We start from the raw sequence: 18,732 nt of genomic DNA on the forward strand, positions 1-18,732 counted from the left end.
TTCATCTCTAAAGAGCTCTGGAATGTGATGGCAGACTCTATTACATATTGCCAGTGTGCATCTGCTCCTTAATTCCAACAGTGCACAGCTCTCGGAAAGCAGTGATATTTAAAAGAGTTGAGGAGAGGGGGTTCCCTAATTAAGTTAACATGCAAAAGTACAATTCTGCCCAAGAGAAAAAGCCACCATTTATTCTACCTTCAACTCTCCTGCCCTCTAGAATTGCCCTTTGCCTGAATGGGTTTTCTCTTCACTCAGCCAGACCAATGTGGCATTGCTGGATTCTTGGGTGGTGGTCCCAGGGGGAGTGAGGATGTCCTAGGATGTGATGCAATCACACGCTGAGGACACCCGAGAAACCTCCATTTTTTCATTTGAAATAGAATAGGCTCTTGTTTTTTTCCTGAACTGGAGGGGAGGCAGAGAAATGCCCTGCACTTCGAACTGGTCCCGAAGGAAAAGCCCGCCACTAATTATCATAGGTGTAATATTAACAGTAAGTGCTGTTACCTATTGGGCATTTACAGTGTGCCAAGCTCTATGCTGAAATCTTTGCGTTTATCATTTCATTCCACCCCTCTGGCATCTGTATTATCATCTGTATTATCATCATCCCTGTTAAGTTATTCATTCAACAAACATTTATTCTGTTATGTGCCAACTATTTTTCTAGACACTGAGAACATCTCAATCAACAAGAGAGACAAAATCCCAGCCTTCGTGCAAGCTGTATTCTGTTGGGAGGGACAATAAATAAGATTAATTAGTAAGGGGGCCAGCCTGGTGGTGTAGCAGTTAAGTGCGCACACTCCGCTGTGGCAGCCCGAGGTTCAGATCCTGGGCATGCACCAATGCACCGCTTGTCAAGCCATGCTGTGGCGGCGTCACATATAAAGTGGAGGAAGATGGGCATGGATGTTAGCCCCGGGCCAATCTTCCTCAGCAAAAGAGAGGAAGATTGGCAACAGATGTTAGCTCAGGGCTAGTCTTCCTCATACACACACAAAAAGATTAATTAGGAAGATGTATAATTTTACAAACAGGAGTGAGAGGGGAATCTACTAGCTCAAGATCATACAAGAGGCAGATCAATGTTTTAACCCCAGAGCTCTTGGACTAAAAACCAGGTTAAGGTTTGCCCCCTAGATTCAGAAAAGACTTTCCACAGGGCCTCACCCCAGGATGCAGTCGCTCTTCTCAGGTTCTCTTGAACGGAGCGGGAAGCTGTCACTTCTCTAGCTCTGCTTGTCATCCGTCTGCACATCCGTGCAGCCTGTCTCGTGTTTTCACTTGTATTTCCACATGGATGGGGTGCTGTCCTCTGTGCTTCTCTAAGGTGTGCTTGATGCTGAATGTTAATGTCCTTCTCTCTCCATACTCCTCATGCAATATTAGCCACTCATTTCTACCTCTAAAATGCTGCACATGGCAGAACGTTTCTTGATGCTTTTTTAGAAAAGCCTTTTATGGTAATCATAGCTTCCTTCAAGTGCATTTATGTTCCCCTTTTTACTGTGCTGTAGACGTTATTTTGCTCATGCCTAATTTTTGTTAAGGCAAAAAGCCTGCCCACCTGGTAACTGTGTCGACGGAAGTTTTGTTTTTTTAGGGGTTGGAATTCTATGTGTAGAAAAGTCTTGGAAACTATTCCATTTCCACTCTGCCAAAGGCGCTGAAGATGCGGATTTCAGTCAGAAATCATTCATTCATCCATTCCCCTGACTATTTATTGAGTCGTGGCAATCCAAGAGTAAAAGAGATAGACATGGTCCCTGCCCTGACAGGTTTATGTCATGACCAGAGTGCCCAGAGCAGCTGTTTGGTTGTACACTGCACACTTGTCAGGGCACCATTCCATTTGCAGTTAATGATAATGTGTACATTTATTACAACAATTTTCCAGGAGGTGACAGTAAAATGTCTTAAGGAAGGGCTGCTACACGGGCTAGCAAGCATCAAGGAGATGACAGACAGTTGTGATACAGTGTGGTGGGTGGGACAGGATAGGATAGGATAAAGGTGCCATGACAGGTAGAGCTAGCCTAGATTTGAGAGCTTTGGAAAGGCTTCCTGGAGATGACTTCTGAGTAGGGATCTGAAGGATGGGTTTATTTAGGCAGATGAGGAAAGGGAAAAAGAAAGGCTGAATGGCTTTGGTCTGACCAAAGCCTCAAGTGATATTGAGATGCTAGACTGATGTGGTAAGAACCATTCATATAGGATCTGTAAGCCAGATAAGGATTTAAGATCCTTAGAATCTCAAGCCAGTCTTAAGGACTTGGGACTTTACCCTGGGGGTCAATGGAAAGCTATAGAAGTGTTTTCAGCAGTGTCCAGAACAGAGCGAAATGGATGATGGTGTAAGACTGGAGGCAGGGAGACCAGTTAGGAGGCTTTGACAAGAGTCCAGAGCAAAGATGAGGGTGGCTTGGATTAATGTAGAGGCAGTAGGGGTGGGAGTGGAGGGCAGATTCCAGCGATATTTAAGAGGAAGGATGGGTAGAACTTTTTATAGTTAGGAGGAAATTTAGGCAGGACTTGGTTGTTGACTAGATACAAGAAGTGAGAGAGGTGGTGGGAAGTGGGGAGGGTAACTGAGAATGACTCCAAGGTTTCAGTCTTGGGCAATGGGTACATGGAGGTGTCATGCACTGATCAAGGGGGTCATGAGTTTGGGGGAGGGAGGGTAAAGAGGCTGAACTCTGTTGAGTTTGAGATGCTTGTGAGTGAACAGATGGAGATGTTGAGATGCAAGTTGGAGTTCAGTTCTAGAGCTCAGAGTTGAAGATTCAGGAGTCACCTAGATATAAGGGTGTGTTTGGGGTTTGTTTGTTTTTTTAATCCCAAATTTCCACATCAGCTCTAATTTTGTCAAGGCAAAAAGCCTGCCTACCTGGTAACTGTGTTGATGGATTTTTTTTTTTTAATTTGATGAGAAAGATTAGCCCTGAGCTAACATCTGTTGCCAATCCTCCTCTTTTTGCTGAGAAAGATTGGTCCTGGGCTAACATCTGTGCCCATCTTCCTCTACTTTATATGTGAGACGCCTGTCACAGTATGGCTTGATAAGTGGTGCGTAGGTCCGTGCCCAGGATCCAAACCTGTGAACTGCGGGCTGCCGAAGCAGAGCATGTCAGCTTAACCACTACGCCACTGAGTTGGCCCCACAGTGGATTTTTTTTTTTAGTGGTTGGAATTCTATGTTTAGAAAAGTCTTAGAAACTATTCCATTTCCACTCTGCCAAAGGCACTGGAAGAATGATAGAACCAGCCCAAGATATCACTGATGCCGTTGAAAGTTCTCCCTGGGAAGAGAACTTTGATCTTTGAGAAGGAAGCCCTGCTATCTTCTCATGACTCTCAGCAGAATCTATAGTAAGGGCCAGACTGAAATGATATAGCCCCACCCGATGGTTTTCATTCATTCAAGTACCTACTGTGTACCTGACACAGGCCAGGCTCTGGGATCCAACAGCAAACAAGGAGGTGTCAAGTCTCAGGGAGCTGTAGGTCAGAGCAGGGTTTCTCAACCTCAGCACTATTGATGTTTGGAGCTATATCATTCTTTGTTGTGGGAACTGTCCTGTGCATTATAGGATGTGCAGCAGCACCCCCTACCTCTACCCACTAGATGTCAGTAGCATCCTCCCCAAGTTGTAACCAAAAATGTCTCCAAACATTGCCAAATGTCTTCTGGAGGGAAGGAGGGGGACAAAATTGCCTCAGTTGAGAATCACTGGTCTAGGGTCATGCTAGAACCTGAAGTCTCCCGACAACCAGCTCTCTAGCTGCACAAAGAACCAAACAGCTCTGCCTTAAGGCATTCTGTGTCTCTGGTCTCGAAGGTAGGACTCAAGGAAGTCAGCAGTGCTGGCTTGAAATCCAGAAGACTCCATACAGGAGACCTCTTGGATCCCCAAGTGTGAGCCCGTAAGCCCAATCCAACTCTAGTTATAGAATCCTCTCCAAAGAAAAGCTTCCACCTGATACTCATTTGCCCTCCAGACTAATTACTTCCTACGTTTTGTTTTTCCTTAAGCAGAAGCTGGCTTTGCACTTTACAAACACAGCGAATCTCCTCCTCAGAAGGCCACCAGCAGAATGAACTTGTGCTGGGGGTAGCCTGGGGTTGCCTAGCAACACCACGCACCTACCAAGGCTGCTTTCTTCCTCTTCAAGCTAAAAGCAAAGTCCTGTCCATTAATTCCCAGCTGCCCGGAAACTTCTCAGAGATTTGCCAGCTTCCTACTGTTCATGTTTTCATCTTCCTTATATGATGTGGAGAAAACCCGCTACTGTGGTCTGTTTATCTCACTTCAGTTGTGGGGAGAGGGAATCAAGAGAGAAAGAGAAGGGAAAAAAAAGCCTCATTCAATCTAGGAGCACACATATTTTGAGTGCATATCTCTGACTGACATGCTAGTGTTCTTTGCAAATTTAAATTTTATGTAGTAGGTGTGGGTTTCCGACACAATGAGGCTTCTATTGAGACTTTGGGCATGATTTTAGTCAAACACGAGACCTCGGAGTAGCTAAATAACAAAGCACATATAAAAGACGCCACGCTGAGCAAATGTTGGTAGATCCGTCACTTAGTGTATTCTCTCTGATCCATTCCATAAAACTCTACTGGTAGAAATTGCAAAGCTGGAGGTGGCTAGAGAGTGGAGACGTCTCTTTCTTGAGAATCTGCAAAATGTCCCTCGGGCTTTTCCTTCTGAATTCCATTTTGCTCCTGCAGAAATGTTGGTGGCATTTTTCTGAAACTGGGGATGCCTTCCCCTCCCAGCATTCTCTCTCGGTGCGAACAGCGGGTATGTCACTGGTTTTCCAGGTGGAGCCACAGTCACCTCCTTTGTAAGGAAAGGAATGGACATGTGACTCTGGCCTTTGTGAGGATAGGTGTAGAGACCAGCAAGTCTTTCTCAAGGTATGCAAACATTGAATTCTTCGTTTGCATCCTGAATTTAGTGCTGGGCTGTGCAACAAAGGAAAACAGATGCCCTTGTAACGGTCTCCTTGTTTCTCTTCTCAAGACATCTCAGCTTCCTTACAGAGACATCCTCACGTAGAACTTCTCCTCCGTTACCTACCCTGTTCTCTCAGGTCCTGACCTCTACCACATTCTGGAAAGAATGAGAGGGTGTAAGCATTGAGGAGTGAAACTCCTTAAAGAAGTAAATTTCAACTCAATTTCAGACCCTTCAGACCTTTCTTCTTAGGAGGAGTCCTTTAAATTCCCACCACTGCCACATGCACAAATTAGGTTTATTGGCATTCTCATAAGGGGTACTCGAGAGAAGAAAGGAAGGATGCCAGGTGAAGGCCTCTGAAACACTGGAGAGAGAAGTAGGGGGAAATGCATGCTTTTGATTCAGAAGATTTGGGCCAGAAAGGTTTCAAATCAATTACCTCCATCATTACAAAGCTCTTCATCCCTCTGCCACAGCCCAATCCACCCTGCACTTTGTGTGGTTTAAAAATAGATATAAAGAGAGATGGAGATAGAGATGGCAGCAGAGGTACATGTAGAATTAGAGATAGATATTTAGGAAAGTTACTTTCTGGGGACAATTAATGGTCATTTGGGGTATATTTAAATGAAATCAGAAAACATACCTAGATTGCATAACTCTGTAAATTTGCTAGAAGTCGTTGCGTTGTACACATAAAACAGTTAAATTTTATGGTATGTAAATTATGCCTCCATAAAGCTGTTAAAAGAAAGAAAAATGAAAACATATCTAGGAATTCTTGCCAGCAAGTAGGTTTTGTGAGTGTGGCCACATCCTATAATTCTGTGCTTCTCTCCACATCTTATGAAGGGCAAAGGAGGCTGTGCGAGGAAGACTTCCCATCTCTCTTTAGAATCCCCCACTCTCTTTCTTTTTTCCTCTCCCAGGCTCCATTTACCCAAGCTCAAGTCAGGAGAGTGGTAGCTGTAGTTGTTTTGGGTGCCAGAGCAGTTAGGGAATTATGTAGGCTGCTGATTTCACACACCCCCAAAAAACAGGAAAAGAAAACCACAAAATAAGAATTACTTGAACCCCACCACCTTTCCCCTAGTGCACATGTATTCCTCTATCTTTTCCCTATTCATGGCCCTCAGCACCTACTCCTTCCACAGCCTGCAGATCCTGCAGTATTTTTAAATCATGCCACAAATAGGTTGAGCAATAAGCAGCCAACATTTTAAAGTCGCCCTTAAAACTAAATATTACAAAAATATGAAAATAGCCCACCAGAACCATCCAGTTCTTGGTCATAAGAAGCTCATGGTAATCATATGTAAATTTATCTTTAAAATTCTGAAAGACGGAGGGCATTTTGCCTCCATCCTGGATTGATAGGGTATTTTCTCTCTTCTACAGAAGGCACTTCTAAAAAAAGACAGAAAGAAAGAAAAGATTTTTTTTTGAGGTAGCATCAATCCTGAGCCACCGGCTGAAAATAACAGCCTAGCTAGTCTTGTTGTAAGCTCAGAGCTAGTTTAGTTTTCTGGAATGTTCCCCACTTTGGGAAGTTTGCCTCAGACCCCTTCACACAGGTCAGTGTCATTGGGGATCCCCTGCATCTGGGACCCCACTATGTCTTGCAATTGCATGCAGCGCCTGCTTCCCTGACTCTTTCGAAGGCAGGCATTGGCCCCACTCTGAGGCTGGCCCAGCGGCTGCCCTGCGGCCTTGCTCCCCCTTTGCATGGCTCCCCTGCTGCCCCAGCACGGCCTCACGTCCCTCCTTCTCATCTTCTCCATTTCTCCAACCAGATGGCTGCCCCGATTTGTGCAACGGGAACGGGAGATGCACACTGGGTCAGAACAGCTGGCAGTGTGTCTGCCAGACCGGCTGGAGAGGGCCCGGATGCAACGTTGCCATGGAAACTTCTTGTGCTGATAACAAGGATAATGAGGGAGGTGAGCAAGCATCTTCTAATTCCCAGCCTCTCAAGAACAGTGCACTGTACATATACTATCGTCACGTGTCATTTTTCCTGAAAGACCTCACCTATACTATTCTCAAATGTTGTTGTAACATTTCTTTTGAAGCAAATGCAGCAGAGAACATGTGTCCTTGAGCCAGTGCTCCTGGAGACGCTGTCTGGAGGCACAGGGGTTTGATGCTGGCTTTGGATTCTCAAGTACACATCGTCACAGAAAGATGGCTGGGCCCTGGCTCTGCCTGCGGGTGACCGTTCCTGCCAGACCTTTAATGGCTGGGGGTTATAAATCTATGATGATGATGATGACAATATGTGCCTCACACTGTGCTAAGATGTTGTAAGCAATGCATCCCTTCATCCTTACAGCCTTTTAAGACGTTACTTTACTGAGGCCTAGAGCGGTTAAGTAACTGTTAAAGGTAACTCAACCACCGATAAATTGGGACCCAAACCCAGCTCTGACTCTCAAGTCCATGTTCTAACCAGTGGTTGGCAAACCATAGCCTATGAGCCAAATCCAGCCCACTGACTGTTTTTGTATGGACCCCCAGAGCTAAAAATGGTTCTTATACTGTTAATGGTTGGGAAAAATCTTAAAAAGAGTAGTTTTTCATGACACATGAAAACTATGTGGACTTCACAATTTCAGTACCTGTATACAAAGTTTTACTGGAATATCACCACACCTATTCATTTATGTTTTGTCCATAGCTGCTTTCACCTACATCAGCAGTGTTAAGTAGTCAAACAGAGACCACATGGCCAACAAAGCCTAAAATACTTACTCTCTGACCCTTTACAGGAAAGGTTTGCCGACCCCTGTTCTAAAGCTTTGAGCTCAATTTTCCCGTGTTATTCCCTGACAGAGTGCTAAGATTCTAGGGCTAAATGGGGTTGAGGTGGCATATGGGCTGCCTGATTTCCTAACAATACCATGTCATGTTCCCCAAACATTAGAACAGGTGTGTGATCCACCCCCACCAAAATTTCTAACTGGTCAGAATTCCCTTGGGGCAGAAGTTGTTTCAGGGTATAAGAGGGTCCATATGCCTGAGTATTTGACTTAACAAAAATGTGAATAGTCCCACTGTGTGCCGATCACTGTGCTCTGGGAGGGTCAGCCCCTGCCCTCATGGCCCACGGGGTCAGCTTCAGTGGTGTCCAGAGTGAGATGCGATCCATCTGGGTGATGGCTGAATGTATTAGACATTCTATTTTTACTTTTCCTCATTCTCTCAATAGACATTTTGCAATTTCCATAATCTATTATTGCAGTTGTACATGTGTGTAATTTGTAAATAAACAAATGTACACACATCGATAGGAGTACACCAACCAAAAAGTTTATAGACCTGACAGTTTACAGAGCTCCCTTTCCTTCATTTACCTTCCTGAAACAGAGCCAAAATAGAAGCCACTTTAATTCATTTTTGAATGAGGTGGGGCATAACTATATAATACATTTTTGTTTCCAAGAGAGTCAAAATCGCACTACTTTTCCTGGTGAGATTCACTGTTTTTGCCTCTGGTCCCTGGTAATTTCACTGAGCGCAGCGGTTGCTTACAGATCAGCTCCTTCCTCTTCCGGAAAAGAGCTGCTGTCCGGGCTGCCTTCCCAGTTGTGGGTGTCAGCAGCTGAAAGCATAGCAAATGGCTGGAATGCTGCATGTAGGGGAGGGGGACTCAGTCTCTCTAATGTGCCCTGGGCCACCCATATCCTTCTCCACCAGCCCTGCCCCTGATCCCAGCTCCCACCAGGAGAAAACCACATTCCTGAAGTGGTGGAGCTGGACGAGGCGCAGTCCCGCGGCCTGAGGACTGCCCAAGGAGCCAGTGCAGTTCAGGGTCCCTCCTGGTGGGCAGAGACAGAGCGCCAGGCAGGCAGGGCACAAGAGCAAACGAGGCAGTGATTATGCTAAAGACAATAATGGCCTTGTTATGGGAACTATTAAAGCGAACCTCCCAAGGAAGTAATTAACCACCAAGAAAAAAAGACTCTGCACGGTGTTTATAAAAAGAAACTCCCAGTTAATTCAGAGTTGCTTATGTCAGGTGAGAGAGGTAGACACGGATTTTCTCTCACCTGGCGTAAGCAATTCACAATTAACTGAGTTCTTTTTTTGGAGGCGATTCCTCGGTGCAGAGTATCCTTTTTATGGTTAATTACTTCCCTAGGAGGTGTCCTAAGCACTTTGCTGTTTATTGATAAATATTAAAGTTGCTCCTCATCAACGCCAGATCCAGTCCTGCAGCACACTAATTATATCACTTCTTTGTTTTGGGTGGAGGTGGGAGTTCTGCCCCAGGCTCTGTCCTGCACTGGGAGCTCTCAGGAAGGGATTTGTGGGTTTGTAAAGCTGGCGGTGGGTCAGAGGAGGCCCCCAGGCAGAGCATGAATGCAGGCCTGGGGAGCAGCTGCAATGAACACATTTGTTATAAACCTCATGAATGGGGATAATAACAGAGCACTCTCCAAAGTGAGCTGGAAGAAACAAATCATTTTTCCACCTAGGAACACTCTACATTTAAAAAAACAACAACAACTCAGTTTTAAGAGATTGATATTTTTTATTTTAAACTGAAATAGAAACAAATGCAGATATAGATATTTGAAGCCTTCAATAGCCTTTTTCAATCTGGGTCCCTCCGTGGTAGAGTTAAGCCCTGGTGTTTTACAGTCACTAATAGTTCTGAAACTTGAGCTTACAGCAAAACCACCTGGAGGGCTTGATTCAACACAGATGGCTAAGCCCTACCCCAGAGTTTCTGATTCCATAGGTCTGGGGTGGGGTGCAAGAATTGGAATTTCTAATAACTTTCTAGATGATGCTGATGCAGGTTCTCTTTGAGAACCACTGTCCTAAGATGCCCATTATACGGAATGAATTAACTTCCCTCCTATGCATCTAGAATGGTACTAAGTACCTTCCTTGAAAGAATTGAGAAAATATTCACTCGAATATTTTCTGTATTCTGTGGTGCTTAGATGAGAAACCCTGTTGGAAAAAGCTGCCTTAGAATATCCCACAAAAACAATTCATGCCGATTCCCTATCTTCTTCCTCCCATCGCTTTCAAAGTCTCCCAACACCTCCAGCCACGTGACCACTAACTTAACCTCAGGAAGCAATGGCTGATTCTGAAGGGACAAGCTTTACCTGCCATTGCCCCCAAAAAGGAGTAGAAATGGTTCAGACAGACATGCCAGCAAGAAGACTGTCTTTTTAATAGTGTGAGATCTTCACTTGAACTGCTCACCTCAATTTGAAAAAGAAGAGACTCAAAGAAATATTTTTGCTTACAGAAGACAAATACCAGCTCATTAAAGTCTGAGAATACACACAACATGTGTGTCAAGTGACAGGAGGATAATATTTAATTATCACCACCAAGACAGAGGTGTGAGATTTAGTTCATCACAGCCATGGGTAGGAGAAAGGGTGTAGATTTCCTCTAAAAGCGGGAACCCTGAGGTGTGGAGGCATTGTTAGACCATCTGGCCTGGACCCTTCCCCACACCACTTTGTCACCCAGAATTTTAGACTCATGTGCCCCAGCCCTCTGTCTATACAAAGTCCAACTTCCATCACTTCAAGCCAGGCTGGGAGTTCATCTGAAGCTCCCGTGGAATCCTAACAGATGCTCTCTCCAGTCTGTGGCAGAGGCCTGGAGAAAGCCCTTCCTATGCTGGGCTTGCCCACAAGGCACTTTTGCAGCACGTCCTTCCTTACTACGCCAGGGAGCTGTCTTTATTTCCCCTCTGTTCTGCTTCAACACAGCACTGAAAGTTAGACGTCTTGCTCCTTCTCCTGTCCCTTCCCTGGTTTCTGAATGGGTGACACTGTAACACCATAATGGTTAAGAGCCTGGGCTCAGGAGTCAGGCTTTGTGTCCCACTTCTGCAAGTAACTTTACTCTTCAGTTTTCTTGTCTATAAAATAGGCAGGATAATGCCACCTCCATTACCAGGTGTGAAGTTTCAGGGAGAAAATGTATGTAATATGTCTTACACGGTGCCTGGCTCATAGGATGCCCTCATGTGTTGGCTGCTGCTAGCTTTAACGTTATTAGTGTTAAAGCTGTTGTTTTCTAGAATGACTGCTGGATCCACATAGATGGAGCCCAACCAATAATTTCCCCACAGTACGTAACCGCTGAGGTTCTAACCAGTGCTTATAGAACTTCAACGTTGCATAACTGCACTGGAGAGCTTGTTTTAAATTTAGATTTCTAGGCTCCCACCTTTGAGATTCTGATTTCTTGTCAGATATGGGATTGAGGAGTCTGCATTTTTACCAAGTGGAGGATGCCGCAGAGGATTCCGACACATAAAGTGGTCTGCAGACCACATTTTGAGAAAAATTTATTTAAATAATGGTTTCCCCTGAGTGGGCTGACCCAGCCCAATGTCATAGTGCCTAGACCCCAAACCCCTACCCCTAGAGTTCCCAGAGCACAAGAAAAGTGAAGTGGGGAGAGGAGAATTTTATTTCAAGAAGAAATAAGTAGCAAAAACATGAACACATTTTCATGTTTAGTGTCCGAGTAAATAACTTGAGTATGTTTTAGAAGTGCTCTCCACTCCTGGTTGGAGAAGTGACCAATGTTTGTTTCAAAATTTAAAAAACCTTTAACTTTCTGTCATTAGGGTATGAATCCATCCATCCATTAGCTATTCATTCATGGTTTAACAAACACTTGTTGAACGTTTACCAAATGTTAGACCTTGGAAATAGGCCTTTGAAAATACTAAGACAAATATGACATGTGTCCTCAAAGAGCTCACAGCCATCTGAAAAGTTATGATGTATAAACACATGATGATGATGATGATGATGATGATGATGATGATGATGATGATTACAATCTGGTGTGTGAAGCCTGACAGGGTGGAAGAGCTTAGTTCAGTAAGAATGTAGAGAAGCGGCGGAGTGTGAGTGTCGGCCGCAGAACGGGAAAGAAAGCCCGTCACGATGTTGAGCCTGGGGTCTTCAGCCTGTCTCCGTGGAGAGCCCTCAAAGCCACAGATCTGTGTGATCAGTAACCCCTGGTGGGGGCTCTTCTGTCTACCAGCAGCTTCTCCATTTCCCTCCCTAAATTAAAGACTCTACTGAGGCTGCTCTTCAAACTATTTCCCAGCCCACCTCCATCTGCGAGGCTTGGTTCCTTGTTTTGCTCCAAAGGAGGCTGCCTTGGGTTAAGAGATGTGGATGCTGGCCTGAGCTCCAGGCACTCTAGCCAGGTCCAAATGAGGAGAAATAACACTGGAGTCTGTCCAAAGCGCTTGGAACAGACAAAACCCACCCCTCGCCCACTGCCTCCCCCACCATCCCCATCCCATACTGATCCAAATTGGTTTGACATGATTCAGGGATGCTATTCCGGCATTTATCTCAATTGTTAATTAATAACTCACCTTGTCTGTGTGTTTAGCAGAGCCAAGCTCTGGACTTCGGGGACTCTGGAAGAGTTATGGTTCTCAGGTCCAAATAGTACCGTTTCTTCATCCAATGAGTGATAAAGCTTGGTGAACCCGTTGTAAATGCCTTGATTAATGTGTGCAAATCATGTTGATGGATTGGTTGGGTGGGGGACAGCTTAAAAATGCAACATTTCTCTATTAATTGGGTTGGATGAGGATTCCTCTTGCAGTCCAAAGACCTTGTGGCAAATGTAGCTGGAGCCATAAATGGAGGCCCTGATTAGCTCCCGAGAGGAAAGCAATATATCCAATCCTTAGGAAGAGAACTTGGCCTTGAGGCCACTGCCAGCTGGCCAGGCGCTGGGTCTCTCTTCTTTGGGAGGGAAGCAGAACTAGCCCCAACTGAAATCCTAGAGGACCACCTGGCAATAGGGGGCTGAAGTTATTCTGGATCTTCCAGTTGAAATAAGATCTTTGACTCCCTGGCCATATTTGACTAGAGAATCTTCTGTTTAGGAAACTGAGGGTTGGGGTTCAGTTTTCTTTTATTCTGTTGAAGTTTAAAAAATAAAAAGAGAATCCATTCTCCATTGCATATAAAAACCATAATCAGTAAGATTTTTGAGAGCTTACATGCACCAAGCACTGTGCTGAGCTTTGTAAGCACCTGGATAATGGGAACAGGCAGCCAACAGGTCTCTCTGCCACTGCTCATGCCCCTTGCTCTCTGTTCTTCCACACAGCAGCCAGAGGGATAGTTTTAAATTGTAAATCAGATCATGCCATGCCCTCAAGGGCTTCTCATGTAGTTAGAATCAAAATCAAATGTTTCCTTTGGCCTAGAGTGCCTTCTATGACACATTCCCACCTTCTCTCTCACCTGTCCCCCACCGCCCTCCCCAGAAGTTCTGCTTCATCCACACTAGCCAGCCTTCTGATCCTCGAATGCTAAGCTTAGTCCCACCTCGGGGCCTTTGCTGGTCCGGGGCCAGAAATGCTCTGACCTGGGCATTTTACATGATTGGCTCCTTCCAGTCATTCTCAGTTCTCAGTTCAAATGCCCACTCCCCAAAGAGGCCTATCTTGACCTGTAAAATCCACCCCTGTCTCTTTCCCGTTACCCTTTGGTGTTTCCTTCACAGCAAATGTCACACTCCTAAATTACCTGTTTCTTGTTATGTTGTCTTTTTCGTAACACCAGAAATATAAGCTCTACGAATCTCTCTCTTCGTAGTTTTTCCATTTCACAGATGAGGATACAGAGGCTCAAGAAGGTACTATTCAAAATAAGCCTTTCAGGGGCCGGCCCAGTGGCATAGTGGTTGATTAAGTTCACGAGCTCCACTTTGGCGGCCTAGGGTTTCGCAGGTTCAGATCCTGGGCGCAGACCTACGCAGCGCTTGTCAAGCCATGCTGTGGCAGGCATCCCACATATAAAGTAGAAGAAGATGGGCACGGATGTTAGGGCCCATGGATGTTATTGGCCCAGGGCCAATCTTCCTCAGCAAAAAATAGGAGGATTGGCAACAGATGTTAGCTCAGGGCTAATCTTCCTCACCAAAAAAATAAAATAAAATAAGCCTTTCAGCTAACCACTATGATATACTGCTTTCCTACTGTAAGGCCAGCATCTCATTTCTTCTAAAACATTAACAAACTTTGGAAGCTGTTTCTGAAGAAGGTTCAAACACATACAGAATTTGTGTCATTGCAAAGAGGCCTCAGGAAAAATCACCTCAAAGATAAAACTTTCTCGTTGAAAACCTTTTCCCAGTAAATTTATTTGACCATGGAATTTGTTTAAAAAAATAAAAAGGTGTTTAAAGTTCATGAGTTTACCTAACATGGCACCTTCAGTCTTTTCTAATCAGGTCTTTAGTAGTTTAAATGGTTATTAAGTGTCTCTTAAGGGATTATATTTTTTCCCTGATTAGATGATAAATCAAATATTCATCATAAAATTGTGATTAAAATGCATAATCTGCAAAAAATGTTAATAATTTAAATCACTACGGACTTATTTTAGGGAATTAAAGGATCAAAACACAGATTTAACTGGTGGCAAAGAGATAACATTTATATCATTATGTTGGCTTCCTGTATTTTTGCCTTGGCCAGAAAACTGCCTAGATTGCAGCAAGTACCCTCTTGGTTTCTGTGACGAGCATTTGAATCAAGGTTCGAGGGCCCTGGGGCAGTGATTAGCTCTGTTGCTCCCACAATCCTCCCCTCTGTCCAGACCGGTGGTTTTCTACCTGGGGCAACTTTGCTCTCCCTGGGAGATTGGCAATGTCTGGAGGTATGTTATGAGTCACAACAGGGAGGAGGGGAGGAGGTGCTACTGGCATCCAGTGGTAGAGGCCTGGGTTGCTGCTAAATATCTTACATGCACAAGAGAGCCCCCAACAACAAAGAATGACCCAGCCTGAAATGTCAATAATGCCAAGGTTGAGAAATCTGGTGCAGACGTTAACATGTCCCAGGAACACATCTGAGCTCTGGATAGTCCCAGAACAGAGAGTGTCCTTTGGCTTGTTGTCAAAGGATGTGATGTCAAAGGCCTGGCGTGTTGGGCACTTACAGGGGGCCAGGTCTGTGCTAAGACTTTACCCACATTGCCCAAATAAATCATGACAATAGCCCACAAAAGCCCTAAGAGCCCCTTATTATCCTTTACACAGAAGCAGAGAGAAGTGGTTTACCCAGGTCCCACAGCTCAAATGTAGCCACACCAGGAGTCAGAAGCCAGGTTAGAGCCCTCCTTATGGGCCCCTCTCAGCACCTGTGTGTTGTGTCTGGGATCAGATCAGGGCAGACCGTGAGTGCTTAATACCCTCAGCCCCTCAGAAACACAAATCCTGCAGCATTCTGAAAAATAGCACTGACGTTAGCTTTTCCCCCCAGTTTTGGATTTAGAATGCCTTTTTGCTGCAAAGTGCTTGTGCCCTGGAATGCCAGGGGGCGAGCAGTGGAAAGTGGAGCAGCTGGACTTTAAATAGCTGGGTGTTCTTCGCAGCACAGCAGGAGCAGCTGCCCAAGGCCTGTGCTCTTTTCTTTGACTTTCCATCTTCTCAGCCAAGAGCTCTGGGGGATTGGAGAGGGGCCAGAACTATGTGGCCAATTGTCAATCCAAAGAAAACTGTAGAATGCCCTGTGCCCAGTGCTTGCCTCTTTCCCACTCACAACAAAGTCCAAACTTTTCCAAGGGAATTCCTTCCCTTTTCCTATCCTCAAGGTATGTCATCATTGATCTGCCCACTGTGTTTCCTAGAACTCTGTGGTCACACACGCTGAGTGATACTGCCTCTTTCATTTATGGGAATCATGAAGTCCAGGAATGTCAGATGCAGAAAGACAAAAATATAGCAGCCCCAGCAGGTACAAAGCCCAGAGAGGGAAAGTGACTTCTTCAAGGTCTAATAGCAGGGTCTGAGCTGGAGGTCTGGTTTCTGGCTCTAAATCCAGTACAGTTTTCTCTATGCCGTGCTGCCCCAAAGGGACCCAGTTGCTCTCCAGAGAATGGGTGTCTGGCATTACTGATTTGAGCCAAGATGTATCTCACACCTAGTACCTAGACCAGGATGAGTTGAGGTGCCTAGCACCTGAGAGAAAGGGCATTCTTTAATTTTGTGCCCTAGGTGCGCCTCACTACCTCCCCCTAGTCCTGGCCCTAATCAGACTTCTTGTCATGGATGGTGATGACAGCAACCACCTACCCCCAAAACAGCCACACTCCTGGACAGAGCCCCCCCGAAATCATTTATTCATTCAATTAATGTACACCGAGCCTCTACTGTGCATGAATGAACGAGACTCAGACTCTGCCCACAAAGAATCCATGGCCTGTTTGTGGGTGAAACATTCATGAAAGCAGCCACTACAAAGCCGAATACTCAGGGTCCGTGATAGATGTAAGGCCGAGGGCCATCGAAGGCTCCAGAGCAGGTGAAGTTTGAATTTTGAAAGCTGCAGAGAAATTAAATAAGGAAAGAGGGAAGGGCATTGTGGGTGAAGAAAAGGGCAAAGGCGCAGAGGCAAGAGACAGTAGTGCGTATCTGGGGACCTCTGAGAAGTGTGTCATGGCTACCCCAGGTGGAGAGAGGAGGGGAGTGAGGCTGGGGAAGCGGGTCTCCACAGGCAGAGACAGGTCTGGTGCGTCATGCTGGGCAGAGTGCAATTTACCCTAAGTATTTGCTTTGCCTTCCTCCACTTAGCATCTTCGCCTCCGAAATTGCGACCACACCTCTTCCCTCAGACAGAAGGCTGATATATCTGCTTGAGTTCCTCCTGAACGCACATGCTCACAGCAGGGAAGAAAGAGTGGCCTTTCTCTATGTTTCTTCCTTTGCACATGGGTGTTCTCTCACTGTAGGGGGAGGAGACAGCCCGCGGGTAGGGGGTGCTAAAGAGGCTTTGGGATCAGGGAGCTCTGGGTTCATGTACCGGCTCCTCCACTGATTCATGGTATGAGCATAAACAAGTCGCTCTATCTCTCTGAGCCTCAGTTTCGTCCTCTGTAAAGCGAAACTAATGCTCGTTCCTACTTCATAGGATGCTGTGAGGCTTAGATGAGTTAATACATGCAAAACACTTATTTAGCACAATGGTTCTCATAGGTCAGTGGGCATCAGAATCACCTGGAAGGCATAATGCACAGAGTGCTGGGCCCCGTGCACAGAGTTTCTGATTCAGTAGGTCTGGTCTGGGCCCCAAGCATGTGCATTTCTAACAAGGGCCCAAATGATGCTGATACTTGGAGAACCACTGACTTGGCATAATACTTGCAATTTTGAGGGGATCTCAAGTGCTGGCAGAGTGATTCCTCCAAGTGTGGCAGCCCTGGGCCTCCTGATGGGGAGCCAGAGGCCAAAAAGCTCTTCATCCCAAGACAGTGGCAACTTGATTGGCATATGGACCCTGGGGCCGTCACTGGACTCAGTGAAGGCCCTGCCACAGGTATATGGCTATGGAGGGGGGCTCAGTGCTCCAACTTCCCAGGATCCATCCTCCTCTTTCAAGAGCATCAGAATAAAGGGCAGATGTGGAAGAGTGTGGTGGGAGAGGGTGGATGGTAGCTGGCCCTGGTCTCTTGCCCATGGTGATGTCTGCTGCTTCTCCTTCCCCCACAGGACAGTGCTCGCCTCGGGCCAGCAGGTGATGCTTGCCCTTTACTGCTGGGGTCCTCTGGCTTTGGGGTCAGGCAGACTTGTGTAAATTCTGGCTCTGGTCCTTACTGGCTGTGCTTCCTTGAACAAAGAACCTAACTTGTCCAAGCCTCTGTTCCCTCATCTGTAGCCTGGGAACAGCAACACCAACCTCATAGGCCTGTTGTGAGGTTTGACTAGAAAGTTCAGAGGAGGTGCCTTAATGCCATTTTATTTAAATGATAGCTCTAAGTATTAGTATCTCCCTGTGTAATGTGACTTCAGAGACTCTGAAAACACACACTGCCCCCAATCACAGCTCATCATATCAAGTAATGCATAACATTTCAGAATCAGAAATCCATCTTTTGGTCCCTGTTCGGATATATCCCCCTTAATCCCACAGCCACTGGCTCTGGCGTGAGTGGTATTTTCCCTCAGAGTGGTATTTTCCCACAAACCAGTGGCGCCCAAGCTGGGTGGCTCACTGACATGTTCTGTCTGGGCTGCATAGGGTTACAAAAATCTCTGAATTAGCTGCCGACATTTAACAATAGAGGATTCCATTTAGCCAACAGAGAAACAGGAGCTAGAGGGCAGCTTGCCCAAAGTCAAGCAGTGAAGTGCAGGCATTGAAGCTCAGTTCTCCTAATTCCAAATGTCTTCTTATCCCAGACCCTTTTTCTGAAAGTAGTTGTATATCAGGTTTGCCAGAGAGTCCAAAGCTGCTGGGATCTGGGGTCAGGAAGAGAAAGGGGAATCCGCGGAGAAAATAGATGCAGAAAAGGGATACCCCAGTCACCGGAGCAAGCTTCTCCTATCTTATTTCTGCCACGCTCACTCGAAAAGCACATAGCTCAGGGGGAGCAGATCTAGGGAGAAGATTCCAGACCGCTGGGGCCCATCACCTGAAGTCTTGGCCCTTTGATGTGCAACTCCAATGCCATCACTTCCCGACTATCACGTTGTTTGCTGGGGTGGCCAGTCAATTATCACGTGGTCTGCTGGGATGGTCATTCCCTGGGTCTCTCCCATGCCACATTCGTCTATGCATGTTGCTGCACCCTTGTTTGGCCCCTCCATTCTCTATACTTAATCACTAAGTCCATGGTTTCTTAATATCTTTCCACCTCCACCCAGATTGTGCCACCAACTTTGCTGGGCTGAATTATTTATCCTCCAGCTTCCAGTCTGTTCTACACAGAGCAGTCAGAAGAATCCTTTTAAA

General features: G+C 45.8%; 1 protein-coding gene across 2 annotated transcripts in view; it reads left to right on the forward strand.

The window, feature by feature from the left end:
* The window catches only part of TENM2 (teneurin transmembrane protein 2), a 571,867-nt gene that overhangs the window by 462,067 nt on the left and 91,068 nt on the right, over positions 1-18,732 (forward strand). For both annotated transcript variants that reach the window (XM_058545548.1, XM_058545558.1), the window contains one exon: positions 6,767-6,913. In XM_058545548.1, coding sequence (XP_058401531.1) covers positions 6,767-6,913 — 147 coding nt within the window. The remainder of the gene's footprint in view (positions 1-6,766; positions 6,914-18,732) is intronic.

Source organism: Diceros bicornis, chromosome 1, assembly GCF_020826845.1.
Source record: "Diceros bicornis minor isolate mBicDic1 chromosome 1, mDicBic1.mat.cur, whole genome shotgun sequence".
Classification (NCBI taxonomy): domain Eukaryota; kingdom Metazoa; phylum Chordata; class Mammalia; order Perissodactyla; family Rhinocerotidae; genus Diceros; species Diceros bicornis.